The sequence below is a fragment of the Gymnoscopelus microlampas genome (genome assembly GCF_963454915.1).
Source record: "Gymnoscopelus microlampas genome assembly, chromosome: 24".
Taxonomy (NCBI): domain Eukaryota; kingdom Metazoa; phylum Chordata; class Actinopteri; order Myctophiformes; family Myctophidae; genus Gymnoscopelus; species Gymnoscopelus microlampas.
In genome coordinates this window covers 20098809-20123915 of record NC_139961.1, presented here as the reverse complement: position 1 = coordinate 20123915, position 25107 = coordinate 20098809, and the positions used below count along the sequence as shown (strand labels likewise).

General features: G+C 42.8%; 1 protein-coding gene across 1 annotated transcript in view; it reads left to right on the top strand.

Moving 5' to 3' along the window:
• Positions 1-761: 761 nt before the first annotated feature.
• LOC311040466 (augurin-A-like) overlaps positions 762-25107 on the top strand; it is a 27065-nt gene continuing 2719 nt past the window's right edge. The window contains exons 1-3 of the mRNA XM_084050772.1: positions 762-842; positions 8974-9021; positions 14373-14542. Of these exons, the coding sequence (XP_083906898.1) occupies positions 764-842; positions 8974-9021; positions 14373-14542 (297 nt within the window). The 5' untranslated portion in view covers positions 762-763. The remainder of the gene's footprint in view (positions 843-8973; positions 9022-14372; positions 14543-25107) is intronic.

Genomic DNA, 25107 nt, shown 5'->3' with positions numbered 1-25107 from the left:
TTGGTTATGAAAAGGAGAGGAAGTCGTCACTCTGCTCTTCTCCTTTTGAAGCAGTGGTTCCCAAACATTTTCATGTCAAGGACCCACTAAATTGACATCTATATTTGGCCACAGACTCCCATTTGAAAACAGTGTTGTGCCAGGGACCCCCAGAAGAGAAGGATTTGGGTTCTTAAAGGAGCAGTTCACCCACAAAATAGCGTATTTTCTATCAATTGCACACGAAGCGTTGAATTCATGGAGATTTTTTTAGTTTTTGTCGCATTCATGAGCCAATAATTTGATCACGGTGTGACTGGTCAGCAGGAGACTCAATTGAGTCTCCTCGCTGGCACACGTTCACAATGTGTTGATGTAGATTGGCTATTTGAACTATTTTGAAATGTTTTTTTCAAAATAGTAAAACATACCTAAAAGGTTGAGGCATAAGGCATAAGATAGGGCCCTCGATCTCTGATTTTGGTTAGATTTTTAATATTTTTTTTACCGTTGAACGACGACATATTTTTGCAGAAAAGAACAACTTATTTATTGGCTGATATCTGATATGTCATAACCCAGGGCAAAGACTCGCTCGCACACAGGAGGGCATTCCTGGACGAGCGGTGGCAGGTCCTTCAGGTTGGAATGTTTGCTGTGTTTGGGCCTGCGGTGTGTGTGTGCGTGCGTGTGTGTGTGTGTGTGGAGGAGGCCCTATTCTCTCCGAGTCACTGACCCCGAGCAGTGAGGTGGGATCACAGCTTCATTCTCTTTAGAAGACACCATGGCTCTACATCACTTCTCTGTCTGTCTGAGAAGCCTGCTCATTACTGCAGCTCTCCTGGTCTGCTGCGTGGATTCAGGTAACTAGACAAACAATATCGCTGTGGCGTTGAAACCTTGTACAGTATATGTCCCAAAACTGCAGTGGTGGAAAAAGTACTCAAACTTTTTACTTGAAAAAATATCAATACTGCAATGTAGAAATAGTCTGTTACAAGTAAAAGTCCGGAATTCTAAATTTACTTGAGTAAAAGTACAAAAGTATTGGTACCAAAATGTGCTTAAAGTACCAAAAGTAGAAAGTACTCGTTATGCAGAATGTTGCAAGTTGTATAAAGTGTATGAAAATCTTTTGAAAATAGCAGATCTACAAGCTCACAATGCGAGCTTGTAGATCGCCTATTTTCAAGTGGCCGAAATGTATATATGGCTGAAGTGGTTCTGTTTTGTAAATAATAATAATCAAAATCTACAAAGTAACAAGTAACTAAAGTTTTCAGATACTTGTAGTGGAGTAAAAGCACAATATTTGCCTCTGGTGTAGTGGAGTAGAAGTAAAAGTATTGAAAATTGGAAATCCTCCAGTAAAGTCAAAATACCGCAAAATGTTCATTAAAAGTACAGTAAGTTAAGTACATGCTAGTGCCAGTAACAAGCTCTTGTTAATACTTTTCGTTGGTTCAATATTTATAAAACCCACAGACACACTATTTCAATTTGACTTTCACAACGTATAGCAGAAAATAATCAATCTACAGGCTCACAGTTGTGAGCTTGTAGATTGGCTATTTTCCCCTGCTTTTTGTGCAAAGCTTGTATGATCAATCCGGGAACGTATCCGTGTCATTTTTAGATTTCTTTGCCTATTCAAAAATAGCAGATATACAAGCTCATAGTGCGGCACCGAGTGCCGCACTATGAGCTTGTAGATCTGCTATTTTTGAAAAAATATTCTTTAAAGTTTTATTTTTTTATTTGTAAAATATTTGTGTTCCATGGATGCCCAGAAGCAAAGCTTTGAGTTACAAACGTTTGCTTTAAAAAATATATATATTGAAAGATGTGCACACATATTCACAATTTTTCTAAAAAGCAGATATACAAGCTCTTAGCACCACCACTTGGTTCCACGCTATGAGCTTGTATATCTGCTTTTTTTTTTAAATAGCCAAAGTATAAAATTATGGTGGTAAAAAAGTGGTTAAAATCTAAAATGAAAGATGCTTTCCCGGTCTTAATGGGTTAATCTACCAAAACAAAACAAAATATTGTAGATCAGCTATTTTCGCTGCAAGACACCATCGCATGACAAAATGTAAAATAGAGCTGACAAGGTGTTTGTTTATTTGTCTGAGTGATTAGTTATTGATTAGTATAATTTTGAGTTCTTCAAAAAAATGTTATACTTGATACTTACTCCTCCACACCTCAGGAGCAAATACTGTAGTCTACTTTTTCACTCCACTACAATTATTTTGCAGATTCGCAATTCATTTTTATATGGCTATTTTTGAAAAATGTTATATCATTTTGTACTTTTACTCCTTGAGTATTTCTACATCGTGGCATTGCTACTTTTACTTCAAAAATCTGAATGCTTCTTCCGCCACTGGATTCATTCATCATGTCCTTCACTTATTCGTGTCTCCATCCATCCGTTCATCCATCCATTCACATGCAAATGCATACTGTATACACCCATTCATTCATACATGCCCATGCATATATTATGCTGACAGTTGTTATACCGTCATTCAGTTACTCAATCATGCATCGTTTCTGTCGTCACCACATGCGTTTATCAGCATAATGAATGGAGAGAGGAGAGGAGGGGAGGGGAGAGGGGAGAGGGGAGGGGAGGAGAAGTACAGGAGAGGAGAGGAGGACCTTTATTGATCCCGCGGGGGGACATTAGTACGGCAAGAAGGTTATGGTACTGCAAGGATAGCAAAACAAAGGGAACAAAGAGTCAGGGGAAGAATACCATCTCAAAAAGCGTGATGGCCGTCTACCATAGCATGTACACCTATACGAAGAGAAGAGAGGGAGAAGGGTTTGAGGGAGAAGAGAAGAGAAGAGAGGGAGAAGGGTTTGAGGGAGAAAAGAAGAGATGGAAAAGGGTTGAAGAGAAGAGGGAGAGAAGGGTTTAAGAGAGAAGAGAAGAGAGGGGGAGAAGGATTTGAGAGAGATGAGAAGAGAAGAGAAGATAATGGTTTAATAGAGGGAGAAGAGAAGGGATTAGGAGAAAAGAGAAGAGAAGGGTTTAATAGAGGGAGAAGAGAAGAGAAGAGAAGAGGAGGGTTTTAGAGAGGTAGAAGGGTCAGAGTGGGGAGGGTCAAATGAGTGGGAAAAAATGCAGCAGGAGAGAGCTGAAGGGAGGTGGAGTGTAGGTGAGATATCTGAGGAAGTGAAAAATACACAAGAAACCAGAGAGGGAGAGAGAGAGAGAGAGAGCCCTGTAGTAGGTGAGGTTTTCTCATGAATAATATGATACATTGAACTAAAAGATCACGTTAAAATACAATAATTCATAATTCAGGTGTCATAGCAGCAACAGCACTGTTGTAAAGAACCTCATTACACCTGAAAAATAAATAGATGACATTGAGTTGGTACAATGTGTATTATCGTTTGTGTGTTGGTCTGTCACAGCGGTACACTGACCGTTTTATTGATCACATCAGATGAGGGCAGCCTCAGAACCTGCCTGAGCGATGGATTTTCCAAGCGGTCAAAGGTCAAGGTCACAGTGCAAAGGTCAAAGTTGAGCCCTATGCTTCAAAACAAGGGTCACGTCTACGCCAGCATGTGGAACGTGTTTATAAAATGTCATGACATAGCGTTGCTGTCGAGTGAAACCAGACATGTCCAAAACAGCTAGGCCTACATTCAGGAAATTGGGGAAAAAAAGAACCTCCAATGGATCCAATGTAATTATTATTTGCTCTTGTCGATACTTTTCATTGGTCCAGTCTTTATAAAACCCACGCACAAACGTAAACCACTTTCACTTTCAATATGTTCTCAAATAACAAACATGTGCAATCTACAAGCCCACAATGTGACTCGTTGTAGATCCTGGAGTTTTGTGCGACACTCTTGTATGAAGTAGGGCAGGGGTCTTCAACCCCCTGTTGAAGACACCTGAAGTAGGGTATTCATTTACAAAAAGATACAATACATTGAAATATGGAGATACAAGGTTTCTGCCCAACAGCAACTACAGTACATGTTAGTTTACTGTGCAGATATCTTTGACACTTATTCTCATGTTTACGTTACTTAGATTAGTTTTTTCTTGACCACAAATGTACAGAATGTCATTTAGATAGCATGTTATTTATATTTACACAGATGTTAGGTTCATTGATTACCTGAGGTCCTAGTTTCTTTGATTCAACGAATTGAACACCTATTCACGCCGGTTCGAGACCGGTTCGAGACCGCGTCAGCCAAGCGGGGCCATCAGCAGCACCAGCAGAGGAGACCAGCCCTCGAACCATCTCGGAGGACGACGTGCGCACAGCCTTCAAACGGGTCAACATCCAGAAGGCGGCGGGACCTGATGGGATTCCAGGCCGGGTCCTTAAAGCATGGGCAGACCAGCTGGCGGTTGTCTTCGCTGACATCTTCAACCTCTCCCTCTCCCAGGCTGTGGTCCACGCAGGGTTCAAAATATCAACCAATGCGCCCATCCCCAAAAAGGCCAAAGTGACATGCCTGAGCGACTGGAGACCTGTCGCTCTCACCCCGATAGTCAGCAAATGCTTTGAGAAGCTGGTGAGGGAATACATCTGCTCCACGCTACCTGCCTCACTGGACCCGTGGCAGTTTGCACGCCGCAAAAACAGATCCACCAATGACGCTATTGCCATGGCTCTCCACACCATCCTCTCGGACAACACACTGCTGAAGGACAAACATGTACGTAAACTGTTCGTGGACTACAGCTCAGCATTCAACACCATTGTCCCAGCAAAACTTGACACAAAGCACAGAGACCTAGGGCTACACCCAAGCATGTGTGACTGGATACAACTTCCTGTCAAACCGACATCAGGTGGTGAGAAATGGGCGGCATCACATCCGACCCCCTGACCCTCAACACTGGAGCACCACTGAGCCCTCTCCTCTACTCCCTGTACACGTATGACTGCACAGCCACACATGACTCCCAACACCATCGTAAAGTATGCGGACGACACAACAGTGATAGGTCGAATCGTCAACAATGGTGAGTCTGACTATAGAGATGAGATCAACTCACTGGCACTTTGGTGCCGGGAGAACAACCTCGCCGTTAAGACCAAGGAGCTGATCGTGGACTTCAGGAGGCCGCGGAGATCATGCGCCCATCCTCATCTGTGGCGCTGTAGTGGAAAGGGTCAGTGAGTTGAAGTTCCTCGGAGTACAAATCGAGGAGGAGCTCAAATGGGAGGCACACCACACACATGAGGAAACGGGCTCAGCAGCGACTCTACTGGCTTCGCCGCCGTAGAAGTTCTGAGTACACCCTTTCGACACCCTAAGGCGTTCTATCAGGCTGTGTTACCACCCAGGTCACAAACTGTTACTGTCACAAACCCCCTACAACGACCGCGGCCGTGCAGTATCAAGAGCAGCACCACCAGGTTCTTGAACAGTTTTCACCTGCCTGCCGTCAGACTGCTGAACAAGGCTTAGACCTTTGCTCTTCCTTGGACCTAACTGTGGATTATACCTACAAGTGACTTTCTTTGCTCTTCCTCATGGACCTACTTGCGGATTATACCAGTGTCAGTCTACCTTATGTGGATTATGCGGTCGACATGCACTGACATTTTGCACCTTAATCCCATGTACAACGCACTGTCTTGTCTTTCCGTTTGTGTGTGACTATTTACCTTGTTGTTTATTGACCAGAGTTTATGCTTACTCTGCTTATTTCAATCTCACACTTGTAAGTTGCTCTAGTTGAGAGCATCTGCTAAATGCCCATATATTGTAAATTGTAGGACACTTCTTCCTTGAGTGCTGGCATTTGTCTCGGCCATGCGGAAGGCATGGCCGAGACTTTGTTTTCACCCCTGTCCGTCCGTGTGTGTCTGTCCATGTGTCATTTCATCTGTGAGCAGCTACTTGCACTGTTTGACCGATCTGCCACATCGTCCTGTTATAGCGCCACCAGGAGGCAGATTTTTGCAAAAACAAATTGTTTATATTTGTCCTACAGATTGTGTCCAAACATCATGCAAATCAGTACACATTATCGCTATATTCATGTGATCAAGACAGATCTGTCGGATTTTTCATATTACATCCTGATTGGCCACAGTGCCATCGGACCCAACGTTGCAGAGGCAGGGCGGGAGGAAAGGAGAGAAGTGGAAGAACGGGATGTTGAGGAACCCCAAGAAGTGAGCCCAGTTGCACCCCCTAGCGACCCAAGAACAGAGTCACGTCAAAGAGCCAGGAACTTGAAGAGCCCACTCCGAAGGAACAAGATCAAGTGGCCAAAGGCCAACGAAACTGAGGAGTGGAGAAAGCTGGATGAACACTTGAGCGGGCTGCTGCAAAGCGCACTACGCGGGTCAGTGGAATCCAAGTTAAACCTGTTTGGAGAGATCTTGTATGAAGAATGCAGCAACAGGTATGGCGAGGTGACCATCAGAGAAGCAGCCACAAGGACAAAGGGGAGGAGAGAGAAAGAGATCGATGACCTGGTGGCAAGCAGAAGGCAGCTCCGCAAGCAGTGGAGGAAAGCAGAGGAGCGTGAGAAAGAAGGTCTGAAAGTTCTCTGGGATGGGATCAGGAAACGTCTTGCCAACCTACGGAGGGCAGAGCGCATCAGAAGACGGAGAAAAAGAAAAGGAAAGATCAAGCTTCTTCAGGAATCCATTCCAGTATGCACGAGGGCTCCTTGAGGACAAGACAAGTGGAACCCTGGATGTCCCCAAAGAAGAACTGGAGGAATACATCCGTGCCCAATACAGTGACCCAGCAAGGAACAAGCCCCTAGGCTCACCAGGGTATGTGCCTAGACCGACAGAACCATCAGCCTTGTTTGACACATCACCACCCAAACTCTGTGAGGTCAAACAGGTGGTCCAGCGGGCAAGATCTGCATCAGCACCAGGCCCAAACGGAATACCGTACAAGCTATATAAGAACTGCCCAGAAGTGCTGAGGCTCCTATGGACCCTGATAAGAGTCACATGGACTAAGAAGAGCATACCATCCGAGTGGCAAATTGCAGTGGCAGTCTCTATTCCCAAACAACAGAATGCCAAGACCATCGAGCAGTTCAGAAGCATAGCCCTACTGAATGTGGAGGGGAAAATGTTCTTCTCTGTGATGGCAAGAAGAATGACCACCTACCTAATGGAAAACAGCTACATTGATACCAGCTGCCAGAAAGCCGGAGTTCCGGGATTCCCTGGCTGCGTAGAGCATGCTTCAATGATTTGGGAACAGATTCAGACCACTAAGAGGGAGAAGAAAGATCTGCATGTCATATGGCTGGACCTAGCCAATGCTTATGGGTCAGTGCCACACCAGCTGATAGCATATGCCCTTGAATTCTACTACATCCCAGACAACATGTCTGGGATGTAACAGTGGTTTGGAACAGCGCAAACAGTGGTTTGGAACAGAGCAATCCTGTGACCTCTGCGGGACCACCAATGCCTCACTCCAGCATGTCCTGTCAGGATGTAGAACAGCTCTGACACAGGGTCGACTTACATGGCGGCACGACGAAGTGCTCAGGAAGCTGGCAGAGGTGCTGGAGAAAAGCCGGCATGAGGCGAACAACCAGGGTCCATCAAGGAGCCAACATGGGATCCACTTCCACAGGCAGGGGGAACCTGCAGAACACTCCAGCAAGAGATTACCACCCTCCAAGCTGTTAACACCAGGGGCGGAGTGGAAGATGGAAGTGGACCTGGGTAGACAGCTCCAGTTCCCACAGGAAATCTGTACCACCACTTTAAGACCCGACGTGGTGCTGTGGTCAGCAGCGATGAAGTCAGTACTGCTGGTTGAGTTGACAGTGCCATGGGAGGAGGGTCTGGAAGCTGCCTACGAAAGGAAGAGGGCAAAATATGCAGACCTGGTTGCGGAGTGCAGGGAAAGCGGATGGACTGCGAGGACGTACCCAGTGGAGGTGGGAGCCAGGGGCTTCGTTGGCAGTTCCACGTCACGCCTGCTCAGAGACGTGGGGCTACGGGGAGCCAGACTGAGCAAAGCCACCAAAGAGCTATCAGAGGAAGCAGAGAAAGCAAGCCACTGGCTCTGGCTGAGACGACGAGACAAGACTTGGGGGGAAACATAAAAATAAGTTGAGCTGCAGGGGGTGTCAGGGAGACGTCCCTGTTCACTGCCCCGCCACCAGGAGATGTTCTGGATAAGGGGCGAAACATCAATGAAAGGTGGTCCCCAGCTGAAGACCCTGCAGCTCAACTGTTTTGGTATGCGGTCAGGTTTAGGCCTGGCTCAGGGAAGCGGACGCCCCTGCCATGCATAGTCCTCCATCGGCACCGTTGGAGGTGCGACAGGCCAAGGCCTAGCAGGTACACCATCATCCTGTATGAAATAATGGCTAAGATTGTCTTCCACGGTTTATAGGCGTGGCCCGTTTTGAACAAAATGCCTCAAATCATCGTGCCCAGTGTCCGATTGCCATGAAATTGCCCACTTCAGGTATTGACCTACAGTATAACTCTTGAACTGTAGGTCGTACAATCAACATTTCTTTCCCCTTGGATTCCTTGGATCGTGGCCTATACATGTATGGCCTATACATGTAATATGTATAGACCATATTACATTTTCTGCCATTGTGCGTTTTCATCAAAACACACCTTTTGCTTCTACTCCTACACATTATGTCCAAAAGTAACAGAAACCGGTGCACATCATCTCTGGGGTCATGTGATCAAGATGCATGAGTCCGATTTTTCAGATCCCATTCCAATTGGCTAAGACTGCCTTCCAAAGTTTGCGGTATAGGCAGCCCAGGCCTGGCGGAGACCTGTGCTCCGAGGAGCACACTTTTCTAGTTTGCTCTCATTGAAATCTTCTCATCCGTACGCTCTGTGAATAGTGTATTGTTAGTGACTGAATTGTGCTGGAATTCCTTCTAGCTCTGTGACAGTGTCTAACAATACGGTGACATTTTAATTGAAGTATTGTGAAAGCAGTGGACTGACTGAGTTTCTCTCCATTCCACAGACATCACACAGGGAGGCAAACTTGAACAATTGCTGAAGAAACGAGACGGTAAGTGTGGACTGCAATGGTGTAGCTAAGTAACTAAGTACATATACTCAAGTACTGTACTCAAGTACAATTTTGAGGTATTTTACTACTGGAGTATTTCCAATTTTCAAAACTTTTACTTCTACTCCACTACATCTCAGAAACAAATATTGTACTTTTACTCCACTACAATTATTTGAAAACTTTAGTCACTAGTTACTTTGCAGATATTAATTATCATATTATAAAACATACTTTAACCACTTTAGGCCTATTTTATACATAGGCTATTAGAAAATAGCCGATCTACAAGCTCACAACGCGTCGCGATGCGACAAGTTGTGAGCTTGTAGATCGGCTATTTTCAAACACTTTAGTACTTTTACTTTGTTACTTGAAGTTTATCTTGATGCCAATACTTTTGTACTTTTTTGAACACAGGCCTTTTACTTGTAACAGTGTATTCTTATGTTGTGGTATTGCTACTTTTACTTATCTGAGTACTTTTTCCACCACTGGTGGAATGCAGGCATTCTGAAACCATGCAACTGAGTTTGTGTTTCAAGGGCAGGCTATATTGATTGATTGAATGAATACTTTAGTGACAGGCAGTGCAACGATAAAAAAGAACAAAAAAACGTGCCAGGCGGATGAAAAATGAGGCTTGTTTCCATTGTAATCCAAACATTCAACACTCAAACTGGACAAAATGACAAATGCAACAAAGAACTACATCACCGGTTGTCAAACCTTTTCGTGTCAAGGACCCCCACATCAATTTGGCCGCGGACCCCCCCATATGAAAATATATTGTGCGAGGGACCCCCAGTAATATTCAAAAATGTCCAATGCTTTCAAAATGTTGTACAAGCTCGCAGTGCGGCACGAATTGACGCCCTGCAAGCTTATATAATATCTGTAATGTTTTTATAGCCAACGTATAAGATATGGATACAGTGGTTGCTATGATGCTACGTTAACTGCTTATGCTTTTCTACACACACACAAACACACACACACACACACACACACACACACACACACACACACACACACACACACACACACACACACACACACACACACACACACACACACACACACACACACACACGTTTGTATTACTATACTTGAGGACGTCAACATTTTAGGACGCCGATTTTAGTAATGGCATTCTTACAATTTCTTGCAATTGCTGACCTGTAAGCTCACAACGTGCGATGCGTCATGAAGCTTGTAGATTAGCTATTTTTGGTTATATTCTGATATTGGCGTGCAACTAAAGTATGCTACCATACTCCACCACAACCCGTAAACTGAATGTCTAAATGCCTTATCCATTGGTTCTCAAATAACAACCCCCCGTCCCGTCAATTCAAAATCTGTAGTGGCTACTCAAATACATAGATACACAATGAGGCAAGACAAGAATTCAGATTTGAAAGTATAAGAGATTTTACCTGAGTAAGGAGCCACGACTTACATGTACACATGCATGGAAACCCTGTCTGACTCCACTAACGTCAAGACTGACCTCGACTTTAAGTACCCGCACACGCGCACACGCACACACACACACACACACACACACACACACACACACACACACACACACACACACACACACACACACACACACACACACACACACACACACACACACACACACGCACACCTTCAGGGTGAGGTGTTGGCTGAAACAACTGCAGCTAAGAAAGATGGCTTCCTACATGTTCATAAACCCAACAGTTCAACTCATTTGAACTCGTTGACTGCCAGAAATAAAACATAATTTAGCTGTGCCGCGATTTTCGAGTGTTTTCACTACCCTTTGAAAAATCATAATATATTTATCTCCAGTATGATCGAGCCCCCGATCGCTTTAAAAGACGAATCCGAGTCCCGTGGAATCGGGAATAAAAAAGCGGGCCGCCGCGAGCTTCCGTTCCATAGTCGTGGGCAGTTGAATGTAGGCTGTTTTCACCCAAAAGAGCCATTCTTCCAGATCAAATTACAAGGAAGAGAGCAGGCTGTTTGTTTTGTTTTGACAACAACAGGGTCAGAACGTCTTAATTCAGAATTGTCCGGTCTCTCACGTTCTAGTGTCCCACGAGTCCATTTGGTCAATACATGCACTCCAAGCTGTGGCAATGGTAAGCCGATGGCTGTTCTCTTAGCTCCTTCAGAGCTTGCTGAGATGTCGTAACAGATCTCTTAGCATCTGTGTCCACAGCTTTGATACCACGTTTATGAAGGCATCGCAGCAGTAATAGCATCAGGAGAAGGCTGCACAGGTCACAGCTTCTCAAATCTCCATATGGCATCAGCCGACAGATCATCTCTGCCCAGTTCACTCATACAGCGCAGTGTTGATTTTGACAGCACATTTTTATTTAGTTTTAGTCATAGTCTTTTGAATAAAATTCCATTTCGTTTTAGTCATATTTTAGTCACCTGAATTTTTGTAGTTTTTTAGTCGACTAAATATCATAAGATTATAGTCGACTAAATCTGCAGTTGATTTAGTCGACTAAAATGTATTTTGCTGGGGCTTGATGGCGTCATAATGGCTGATATATGTTACCAATAATGCTAATTAAGGCTCTGTTCCATTCTGTCAGGGGGTTGATGTTGAGCATGTTGGCTCACTGGAAACACCAGTGGGTCTCAAAGTGTGGTCCAGGGACCCTCATGGTTCCTTGAGGGGTTCCAAATGGCCCCTTACAAGTGTGTAACTCTGAGAGTGAAGGTGAAGGAAGGAAGTAAGGAAGAGGCCCAATTTCCTTCCAATATGGCTGCTGTGCATATAGCCTATCTGGAGGAGAAATACAGAGCAAGAAGTTAAGACAAAGAAAGCACGGCCCTGCTTGGTCTCTGCTTGGTCTAAGTCTAAGGGGCGCCCCCCCACGAGCAGAAACTTTTAACCCAGGCCCTAATTGTCCCCTCAAGATACAGATATCCAGACACCTGGAATTCAAAAAATGTAGATAAGAAAACTTTAATAAATAAAACACTTGACATCCATGATTCAGCGGGTGAATGGACACACTATTACAACACACTGAAGGGCTTCCATTGAATCATATTTAAAAAGTCACTCTATATTAAAACACTGTCTACGTTAAAACAGATCCACATTTTCAATTACTAATCCTAAAAAGAATGCATCCAATTATTTTTAGGATTTTTAAAAATGAATAAAAATGAGGGCATTTCTCATGCTCACACTCATACATGTGCACACTCACACATACGCACACACACAAACACACGCAGCACTGCTCGAGACTTAAGTGGTTCACCCATATAGTTACCAGACCCCATGATATTTATACTGTATTCATCATCCTTTTTTTAAATATGTTCCCGGTTGGCCGTTTCTTTACTCAACCAGAGATAATAAAAAGAGAACATAATGCTTCCTAATGTGGTGAACACTAATTCACTCTACTTCCCCTATCATCTAGAGATTTCTATCATATCATTAAAACAATTCCTATTTTTGATTTTTTTTTTTTATATATAAAAAATGTTGGAGAAATTTTGAATACTTTTGATTACTGTTTTGGAGGACATTTAGTCCTCAGAAGTATTGAAGTACAGTAATAAAAGCACACACACACACAGGCAGCCATTTTCCCTTTTGCTATTGAGACGTCAATGAGTTTCTCTCTACCTCCCAGCTTCCAGCTGTGGCCCCTATAACCTGTGGGACCCGCTGCTACTGTTTGTCACAAAACCCCTGCAGCAAGTTTAACACCTTTCTTTATAGACCAAATGACACCGCCAGAGGCGAGGCTGTTGCTTTTATCCTTCACTCAACGGGATCGTCTGCTGACGGACGGACGTCAAACTGCTGACACCTTGTCATGGTGACGTCTCTTGATCGGCCGACAACCCGCTGTTGAGCGACGGGCGAAAGCAACAGCTGGCTTCATGTTGACTACTGCAGTGGATGCTTCTCAAATGTTTTAATGTCAAGCACCCCCGAATTGATATGCATTTGCAGTGGTGGAAAAAGTACTCACATTTTTTACTTAAGTAAAAGTACCAATACTGAAATATAGAAATACTCTGTTACAAGTAAAAGTCCAGAATTCAAAAATTGCTCAAACTAAGTACAAAAGTATTGGCATCAAAATGTACTTAAAGTACCAAAAGTAAAAGTACTAAAATGTTTGAGAATCTACAAGCTTTCGCGTTGTGAGCTTGTAGATCTGCTATTTTCAAATAGCCTATGTATAAAATAGAGCTGAAGTTGTTAACTCTTTGACTCCATTCACATCAATGTTAAAAAACAAACAGAGGAAAAATGCACCTTTTTTTCATGGCACTGGGACGACACAGTCTGAAATAAGTGTGGCAATGAAAGAGTTAATGTATGTTTTATATTATAACAATTTATATCAGAAAAGTATCTAGTTTTCAAATAATTCTGGTGGAGTAAAAGTACAATATTTGCCTCTGAGATGTAGAGGAGGAGAAGTAAAAGTATGGACAATTGGAAATACTCCAGTAAAGTAAAAGTAAATGTACTTAGTTACTTTACACCACTGATTATGTTCATATATATTTTACATTCCGTCTCTGTCGAGTGAAAACCTCATCTGTCCCAAACTTTTCCCGTTTCTGGATTCAAATTCAAAAATATCTTAAGTATCAGATTCTCTAGCTCGTGCTTGTACAGTAGATCTGCTACTTTTGATGCTTTTGTGCGATGCCGTAGTATGATCAAGTAGGGCATTCAATTTATGAAAAAACACAAAAAGTTAGAACATGGCGATAAGAGGTTTCTGACCGACGATTTATCACGTGGGTCACGTTGATGACCCATGCTCTCTCCACATGTCTGCATGAATCTTCCCCAGTGGTGGAAAAAGTACTCACATGTTTTACTTAAGCAAAAGTGTCAATACTGCAATGTAGTAGTACTCTGTTACAAGTGAAAGTCCGGAAATCAAAATTTACTTGAGTAAAAGTGCAAAAGTATTGGTATAAAAATGTACGTAAAGTACAAAAATAAAAGTACTCATTGTGCAGAATGTCCCATTTCACAAGTTCAAAATGTATAAAAACTCTTTTGAAAATAGCCGATCTACAAGCTCACAATGCGTCGCATCGCATTGTGAGCTTGTAGATCGGCTATTTTCAAATGGCTGAAATGTATAGGGCTGAAGTGGTTAGTGCGTTTTGCGATAATAATCGTCTAAAAAGTAACTTGTAACTAAAGCTTTAAAATAATTGTAGTGGAGTAAAAGTACAATATTTGCTTCTGAGATGTAGTGGAGTAGAAGTAAAGTACCTCAACATTGTACTTAAGTACAGTACTTGAGTAAATGTACTGTCTGTCTGTCTGTCTGTCTGTCTGTCAGTGAGCAGGGTGACAGGACGTGACGTGGTGGCGGTGGCCCCGGACCAGGCCCAGCAGTTCCTGTCCACCGTGCGTAGGAGAGCCAGGGCCAGAAGGAACGTCTGGGACCGCAGCAGGCCCGACGTACAGCAGTGGATCATGCAGTTCATGCACATGGGATACGATGAGGCGGTACGCTCCTTTACTGTGTGTGTGTGTGTGTGTGTGTGTGTGTGTGACCCAAATGCAAGGACGGCTGAAGCAGAGCAGTCCAAGACAAAAAATAAATAAATACACGCCCGGCTTACTTCACGTATCTGCGTGAAGTAGGTGACCGCCTGACTGGAAGTGGGTTGGAGTCAATTATTTCCAATGGAGGAGTGAACGTGAACACAGCTCGTCACAAGCCACACAATCTTCCCAAGAATTTCGTGCTAAAATGGCTTTTTTCAGAGAGACAAAATCAGGAGAAAATCTACTTTATTATCAACCTTTCTTTGTCCCGACAACTTACTCTCGCAGGATCTAGCACCAGTAAACAGGATGTTTGCGAGATCAGACGGCGTGCACCTAGGAGAACTTGCGTACCATTTCACCTTAGTGGCTCCAATTGTTGGGATGGCATATCTTTAATTATTGAATATCTTTAGAGCAGTTCAAATCAAAAGGTCTTTTTTAACACCAAACTAAAGGTTAACACTAAACAGGTCAGGTGCAGGTAAGGCACCAACACAGAAAACACACAGCTTTTCAAGTACTCACACCTAACAGGATTTTACAGCCAAACACACACTGAATAAATAGACAGGGAACTAACTAGACACAGGTGAACTCAAAATACAATCAACACTCGATAGGCTGGGGCAAGACAGGTAACAAACAAGGGTAGGCAGAAAGCACAAGAGAGCTATTACAACATCAGATACAAAACACCTGGGGGAATTACAGACTAACACTTAATACAGACACACAGAGCTACTACAGAAACTAACTAAGTAACAAGACTAAACACCAAAACCAACAGCAAACAAGAACAGAAGAGAAATGTCCAACAAATAACACATAATAGCCAATTTTCCAATTGACTCCTGTACTTTGAAGTTTGACTCTGCCCCGTGGGTGGGTGGGTGTGTGTGTGTGTGTGTGTGTGTGTGCGTGTGTGCGTGTGTGTGCGTGTCTTGACCCATCCCACATGGGATTATCTGACACATCAATAAAAACAAAAACATTCCAGTGTATACCCAACCAGCAACTCATAACACAACCTGATTATAAACAAGACACATTCATATAGACCTGCACATAGAATATATTAAAAAAATATATAAAAATGAAAGTTCATCTATTATAAGTGACCTTTCTCCTCCTATCCCACGCTTTATAAAGATGTTCTGAAAATGCAAAAATATGACCATGAAATATGATTATGTGTGCATGCCAGTACAGTACGTGTGTGTGTGTGTGTGTGTGTGTGTGTGTGTGTGTGTGTGTGTGTGTGTGTGTGTGTGTGTGTGTGTGTGTGTGTGTGTGTGCGTGTGCGTGTGCGTGCGCGTGTATCTGCTCAAATGCTCTAGGGTTACAGTGGTTGCAGGAGGGTCAGTGTCACACTGCGTTTAATAGACAGCACAAATATTGTTGAAGTCCTTCCATGATCATATCTGCTTTTTTCCCAGCTTCCTCCAAGGATGCGTGGTTTTAAAAAGAACTAAAAAAATACAATGTCTCTCCAAACACAACGCCTCCGTGACTGCATCTGTCCTTGTCCAAATAAAGCACATATAACGTCGCTGTCAGGCAGAAACCTTGTATCTCCATTCTTCAACGTTGTTTTTATTTTCTCCTGTAAATGAATGCCCTACTTTAAAGGTTGATCTAGTTTCACAAAGCCGCCATTTGTTACACACGTACCACACAGCATTTATGGTAATAATTTGAATGTCGTTGCTATTTTCGGGCTATTTTCACATATTCACATTTCCCATGGTTAAGTGTGTCTGTCGGCTTTTATAATTATTGAACCAATGAAAAGTATTATCAAGAGCTTGTGACTAAATCACTATTTGGTTATTTTTCTTTAACTCTTTAAGACCTGAGAACGCATCTGTGTGTCATTTTTAGATTTCGTTGGGCTATTCAAAAATAGCAGATATACAAGCTCATAGCACGGCACCGAGTGCTGTGCTATGAGCTTGTAGATCTGCTATTTTTGAAAAATCGTGAACAATTTTGTGCAAATCTTTGAATATATATATATATATATATTTAAAGCGAGCATTTCTAGCTAAAATGTTATTGCTTCTGGGGATTCTACAAATGTCTTCTAAATCAGTTTAAAACAGTTTTCTGAAACACTTATGTTGCTATAATATTAATGTCAGTGTCAAGGAGCCCCACAGCGATATGTATTTGGCTGCGGACCCCCATCTAAAAAAAAATGTTCCAGGGACCCCCAGAAGCAAAGATTTGAGTAAAAAACAATTGCTTTATAGATATATATTTAAAGATTTGCAACAAAAAAAACACAATTTAAAAAAAAAATAGATACAAGCTCATAGCGCGGCACTCGGTGCCGCGCTATGAGCTTGTATATCTGCTATTTTTGAATAGCCAAAAGTATAAAATATGGATAAAGTGGTTACACAGATGCGTTTTGTTTCACAATCCCTGAAAACGAATGTTTTTATGGACATACAAGGTTTCCACCCGACAGTGACGGTTATGTTTAGAAACGGCAGTATCTGTATCTGCATCTGCCCTTGCAAAAGTAAAGCACACATGTTTAGGAAAAGCAGCCAGTCTCTGTGTGGCATCGTCTAGCCTTACAGCCTCCTATAGCAGATAGTATTATACATAGCAAGCACATCTCAACTGATTACGTTACATTTCCGGGAACTGAATGATCGTGAAGCAACTCAACCCCCCCTTTCCTTACTTTTACACTCTGGCAGTTTAATGATTATCATTGTAGATTTTTATTTTTTTATTTTTATATATATTTACCTATTCATTACATACTGTATTCACCACTTTTTCCCCTCCTCAATTTAATTGTTATGCCAATTGATTCATCCCTACACACAGTGTGTGTGTGTGTGTGTGTGTGTGTGTGTGTGTGTGTGTGTGTGTGTGTGTGTGTGTGTGTGTGTGTGTGTGTGTGTGTGTGTGTGTGTGTGTGTGTGTGTGTGTGTGTGTGTGTGTGTGTGTTTGCGTATGTCACTGATCACATGACCTCAATCAATTATCCAGTTCTAGGCAGCATAGAAGGGGGGGGGGACTTTTTTCTTATTTCCACACAACAGCTCTAAGGTTATTAAAGAGTATGAGTGGTATTCCCCTTTAAATGGCTTATTTTCGCTAAATGTCCGTTTGTAAATGAGTGTCTTACAGTGAAGAAAACTTTGAATGAAAGTATTTATGGTTGACGCCATTTTGGTCCGACAGTTGCCAGGTTGTGTGTGTGTGTGTCTGTCACCGCTATTGTATCCTACTGGTTCACCTGCCAGTGAGGAGCCCCCACCGGGAGGACGTAGCGCCTTCGTCCTATACTCCTCCCGCCCAACAGTCCCCGCTAACAGGTGCCGCCCCCAGTCGGTAGGAACATGCCTCAGGGTGACCATGCTGACCATTTGGGTGTCCTAAGCACAATATCTTTGTGTTGCTCATCTCGCAATTTTTGTCTCTTTCCTCTTCTCTGCTCCGGATTCTTGTTGCCTCCTGGGGGCCCATGTTTCCTCACTTCTTACCGGAGGGGAGGCGGGGATCAAATTTCAAAACAAACGCACGCTGCTCACTCACTGCCGGACCGGGGGCGGGGAGGAGGGGCCGTTTCAGCTCTGAGCAGATGCACCTCATCCATGCGCACATAACGCATGCAAGTCGTGATTATTTAGGTGGAGAAGATATCAGTATATAGGCTTATTGTATTGCCTATAACGGCCTAATACTATGGTGACTAATTGTAGTTGTGTTTTTAATCTTGCACAATGTGTGGTGCCTCCTTGGCACCGTGGAGCCCTAGGCACAGTGTGTGGCGTGCGTGTGCCTAGCGCCGGCACTGCCTGCCGATGACCTGCTTTAACGATCACTGATAGGCGGGTTTCTGAACTGTCAACAGCCCTCCTCTGTGTAGATAGAGGGAGTACACAGAAATGGTGCCATCTTGTAATTAGTGAGGACCAATCATACTTCATGAAGATAGGTTAAACATGGGTGATGTGCGTTCCGCCCTATGTTATACTTCACTGTATGGTGTCGCATGGAAACAGCGCAAATTGTCAAAATAACGTAAATAGCCGATCTTTAAATAGCAGATCACATCGCTCCGTGATGCGTTGTGGGATCAGTTATATTTCTGCTAGCTTTGAAACATTTTGAAACATTAGGAAAACGTAGAAACATTCGAAGACTTTCGCCTATAATCACATGCTCAAAAACGGGGACGCTACATGTTGGCTACATTTAAAAAAAAAATGCTGAGGTTTCACTATAGAGCACCGAAGTCTGACGTAATTTACACATCCTAGGTTTGTCTACCTGGTCTGCGGTTTTCCACCCCCATTCTGAATCCCCATAGACGTATTTAATATCGCGTCAAATAAGAACTGTGTTACAAAAATAAACAAATGACTCCGGCGGTTTGACTCTTATGGATACGAAGCATCAACTGACGGTGAGAAAACGATAATGTTACTTCCGCCGAATTAGTTACATTTTCGCCAGAAACAGACTGTATCAAATATAAGTGACTGACTATCATAAACGATACAGAACCTCCTCCCTGACAATATCGCCGAGACAGTTTGTTTATTTTTGGACCACAATTCTTATATGAGACGATTCTATGATGACCCAATGTTATTCTCCATAGCGAAATGACTTTACGAACCTGGGGATGAAGGAGTGACGTCAGGACTTCTGTAGTACTCTATATCTGTGAACTTTTTAGTACATCATTTTACATAATTTTGCAACAGACTATGTGGACACAAAAGTAAGTAGACAATGACGCATACAGTAGGGGCTCATTAGCAACCTTAAGGATGTGGAATATTTTCAATTCCAATTTATATTTAATTAGGCACCTTAGCCGATTGGCTGTACGTCACCATCTGACATTTACCGTAAGGACATGATATCATATCCTCCTGAAAAGGTCAGTGTTGTCTAACTGCCTCATATAGAGCCATCCTTCCACATTGAGCCGCCATGCAACAACAGCTGAACCAAGGTCAGTGCAATAATACCACACAATAATTCTTAGAAACCCATCAAGACTGTGTGTGTGTGTGTGTGTGTGTGTGTGTGTGTGTGTGTGTGTGTGTGTGTGTGTGTGTGTGTGTGTGTGTGTGTGTGTGTGTGTGTGTGTGTGTGTGTGTGATAGGTCTGTCACAGTGCCAAGTGTTGCGTGAAAGGCCTCATGTCTGCATTAGCCATCCGTTTTCACAAAAGGAATGATGTGGGGAAAAAAGTGTTTGTTTATTGTGTATGTATATTAATAATACTAATACTCAGGGGTGTAGTGGAGGGGGGACGCCGGGGAGCGCCGCTCCCTCACTTCTCTAACTGCTGAAATATATATATTTTTAATTTTTTAGAATTTATTTTTAATTTGTATGTATATATTTTTTAAGAAATTATTTTTTTCCCCCATCATTTGCACATTGAAAAGCAATAATTTTGTAACAACAGCATACTATTGGGTTGTGCAGGTGAGATTTAGAAACCCCTGTGGGGTTTATAAAATTAATCTCACCTCATTTACAGGTCGAATACATTACACCTATAGCGTGGGGGGGCTATACCGCGGTGTTGTAGCACTACAACACTGCTAATAATATGGCCCCCATTGCTTTGGGCTATTTTGGAAGACATATTGATTGATTGATTGATTGATTAATTGAATACTTTATTAACATTATGTTACTCCTCTTCGTCCCCTATGGGACATAAGACTTCAATGAGCACTCTCCATTGCATTCGGTCCCATGTTGCGCCTCTCGTCATGACAGGTTCATCTGTTCCAGCTCTTGTGTCACAGTTCTGCGCCAGGTGGTTTTGGGTCTCCCAGGTTTTCTTTTCCCTGGTGGGGTCCATATTAAGGCGACCTTTGTGATGCGGTCCTGATCCATCCTCAGCACATGTCCTAAAGCCGTCTCAGGCGTCTGCGTTTAATGTCCTTGGTGATGCTCCGACTCCCTGTTTGTTTGTGCAGTTCATTATTGGAGATTTTATTAGGCCAAAAGATCTGGCATATTCGTCAGAGGCATCTGTTGTGGAGCACTTCCATTCTCCTCGTGTCTGTTTTGACCACTCGCCAGCTCTCGGAACCATACAGCAGAACAGACTTGACATTGCTGTTGTATAGGAGCATCTTGGTGTTAAAGCTGTATTGCTTTGATCTTCAAATTGAACAGAGTTGGGAGAAGGCACCCTGAACACTTTATTAACATTCTGCTAAAAGCACAGAGGTACACTTATGCAATAATGCTTAAAGGATAACACAAAAAGCCCTGAGGGCTTGTTTCCATTGTGGTCCTGTATTCAATTCATCAAGACAAGATTCAGCATAGACAATGTGAGTGTCGATGTCTTGTCTGTCTGTGTAAGTATGTGTACGTGCCACGCGCGCTTGCGTGCGTCCGCGTGTGCATGTGCGCGTGCGTGCGTGTGTGTACATGGCCAGCGGGGGTTGGCAGCTTGCCAAGGCTACTGAATGATGATTGGCTGTACAGACAGCTGCGTTCCATTGATCTCAGCTGCCCCTCTGTGTTGCTTTGCAGCTCTGGCAGCTCCGCCCCCCCCTGGGGATCAATCTAAAGACTTTTAACGTTTTCCGACATGACAACACAGAATCCGGAGTGTTCCGGCAGGCAGGGAGGGCTGGCTGGCTGGCTGGCTTTCTGGACACATATAGAAGCTTCAACACATAATATGCTGTGTATAAATAGAACGCAGCTGGAACAGAGGGTACAGACAGACAGAAAAATAAATGTTGCCAAACGGAACCCAGAGCTGGACTGGGACATAAATTCGGCTCTGACATTTTGGCCCAGACCGGCCCACCACAACCGGCGCACAGATACTCTACCGCCCCACTCCGTCGAGGCACATACAAAGTAAACGCACATGCCCTTAATACCTTTACTGAAAAGCATTCCTTCGTGTTCTGGGGCCTTGAGTAAAATAAATGATAACTACACAGCCCATACACAACTACACAACCTATAAATATGATAGTTAACCTACAGTAGTAAACCACCTCACAACCTATAATTATGATATTTGGCCTACAGTACTGACTATCATACACAACTACAACCCATAAATATGATAGTTAGCCTATACAGTACTCACACAAGCAGAGTGTGTTGCTCTTATAAGGAGGATGCTGGCTAAAGCACATCATGGCACTGGCAGCAAGCTACCCTACTCTGGCGAGATCATCTGGAGATGATGTTTTGAATCTATTACAAACTTGGACATAAGAAGTAGTGGACTATTAAGAAAGGGTGAAAATGAATCTGCATGCAATCAGAACTTTAGTTTGCTAAAGTATATAAAACAAGGGTAGGCTACAATGATCTGAGCAAGCATCTGTTATAGGTTAGATGATAATCTATAGGCTGCATAAGGATGGCATAACAGGATATGCCTAACTTATACATAGCAAAGGCTGTAATGTGCGTACTGTGTGTATGCAAATAAGTAGTTTTATTGTAACAGCAAAGTCATTCAGTGTTTTTAATAACAGCTATGTATGACCCTGAGAACATTTTGCATGGTCAGTAAAAACAATAACATGGTGACTGAAAGAATATGTTTGATAAATGTCCTTTAAGCCCATATGGGCTAATGCCAGAGTCCCAGTCCAGAGTCCACCCCTGCCGGAACCGAAATTGAACTTGTTCTTCAGTTTAGGCTCCAAGTAATGCCATAGAACATGGTTCAGACTTATATCAGGGTTAAAGTGCTGGAAACTGATTGTGATGCTTTATTAACTTAATGTAGCTGGGGACCCCCTGGAAACCTCTCAAGGACCCACTGGGGGGTCCCCGGACCCCAGTTTGAGAACCACTGGTGTTCACCACACCCCACAGCCACAGCCACATTAACCCATTAAGACCTGCGGCCGATTCTAAAAATGTCTTCTAAAATGTTGCTATATCAGAGGTTCTCAAACCTTTTCATGTCAAGGATCCCCAAAATGATATGCATTTGGCCACGGACCCTCATCTAAAAGAAATGTGTGCCAGGGACCCCCAGAAGCAAAGATTTGAGTAAAATGTTTCTTTAAAAAATATATATATATTCAAGAACTGCACACATTTTCACGATTTATCAAAAATAGCAGATCTACAAGCTTATAGTGCGGCAGGAAGTGGCGCGCTATGAACTTGTATATCTGCTATTTTTGAATAGCCAACCAATGTGCTATACATATATGGCTAAAATTACACAGATGCTTCCCCGGTTTAAATAAGTTAACATGCACAAGAGAAAAAAAACCTTCACACAAAACTCTCATAACTCTCTCGCAGGACATACATATAAAAGAGTGGAGATGTAATAATTGGCGGCAGCAGAAATGAATAATAGATTTCGAAAGCAGTCAGCGTCAATCAGGCAGTCTGTGCTGAGGTATAAGGTTGCAGTTTTTTTTTTATTGCTCCGGCACCCACAAGTAGAAAGAAAGGTACAAACGGTCACCTTTCAGGTACAGCATATGGGTCTTTAACAGGGGGTCTGGGACCCTTAGTATAGGGGGTCCTCAGAGTTACAACAGGGGGGGGGGCAAATCTTTTTGTGATAGGAAAGAACTAAAATAATAACAATAATTATAATAATGTATTAACCACTTGAAACCTAGAATCCCTATTCTGGGGGGGGACCATTTGCCGAAAATAGCCGATCTACAAGCTCTCAACGCATCGCAGTGCGATGCGTTGAGAGCTTGTAGATCGGTTATTTTCGGTATAGAGGGGGAGAGCAGACCGAGTACAGAGCCACACAATTGCAACACAATTTTATACAACATGTAGTGGATGGGTGGGTGGGGGAGGTCTCTGCTTCATCTCTCTCCCAGCTATGGGGTCCTTGGCCTGAAAAACCTTGACGACCCCTGACGTACAGATAGACGTACCTCTCCTACCGGGTGGACCATTCTCTGCCCAGCGATCAAGGACGGTGTCATCATTATCATGAAGTGAAGCCGCGGACGGGTAATTGTTTGCGGCGTAAAGGTATCAATTATGGAACTATAGATTGGAAGCAGGCAAGCAGGGTTAGAGAGCTGTGAGGTTGCAGGCTTTTTTTCTCTGATGGAGAGGTAACGTCTATTGTATAATGGGGTGCAACAGTGAATTTTAACCGATCAATTTAATTGATTGTTTAAAAACGACAATCAAACAAAACAGTTAAACTTTTGCTTTTTACACGCACAAAAATCAAGAATAGTGGAAGTAGCTGATCTGCAAGCTTACAACACGTTGCGCGATGCAATTCTTGACCTTGAAGATCGGCTATTTTCTTTAGTTTTTTGTCGCACAGTGAAGTGTGAGATAGGGCTGATAAGTGATTAATTAGACTAATCAATTTTGAGGATTATAAAAAAATAAAATCATGATTTTTAAATTCTATGAGCTTGAACTATCTGCTATTCTTTTGTATAAAGTATAAAATATGGTTAATGGGTTAAAATGATTGTGACGCTATAGCCTACATTCACTGCCAGACTTATTTCTGGCTGTGTGCACCCACTGCCAGCGTTTTTTTGATTTTTCTAACCTTTTCAAGTAGTCACAGAATATTTATCTCCAGTATGATCGATCGATACCCTAATGGTTGCTAATCACAGCGGGTTTCACTGTGCTTCCGCGAAGAAAAATGTCATCGCGACCTCCCGTTCGCTTGTTATACGCCGTTGAAAATAGCATTAGGATTAGGATGCATAACACAAAAGAAGTAAAAAAAAAAGAAGAGATACTGTTACAGTTGGACCCTCCAGAAAAATGCGATTATGCGATCGCATAATTGACCGCATAATCGGCAAAATGGAGCATAATTATGCGGGGGTAATTTTTTCAGGGGTAATAATTATGCAGCCTTCAAAAGGGCTGCATCACATCGCATCCCATAGCATCGCATAATATGCACATCGCATCACATAATATGTGCATTGCATCGCATAGCATAATATGCACATCGCATCGCATAATATACAAAATATGCGCCGCATAGTTCCGCATAAAATCACATAAAAAACCTGCATATTTCATCGCAAAATCTAGGATTTTAGACCACTTAATCTAGGATTTTAGCCCGCGTTTTTCTGGAGGGTCTATATAGTGCAGAAGAGAAAAGAAAAGAGGAAAAAAAGAAAAATAACTCAATCAAAGGCAGCTGCAAAACCTGATGGCTGCCTGGCGCAAAATGAATTTCCACAAGGACAAATAAGGCGTCCAAGCATTAGATTAATTGAAAGAATCTATCAAGGAAAATAATTGCTGGTTGCAGTCCTATAACGATTAAGATAAACAGATAGGAACTATGTTGGTATGTGTGTGTGTGTGTGTGTGTGTGTGTGTGTGTGTGTGTGTGTGTGTGTGTGTGTGTGTGTGTGTGTGTGTGTGTGTGTGTGTGTGTGTGTGTGTGTGTGTGTGTGTGTGCCTAGATGTGGCCTTGGAGCTTGATGATAGTCTTGTCATATGATGCACATTATTTAGCATAATATGGATTCTTTATGGACGGAACCCGGGAGA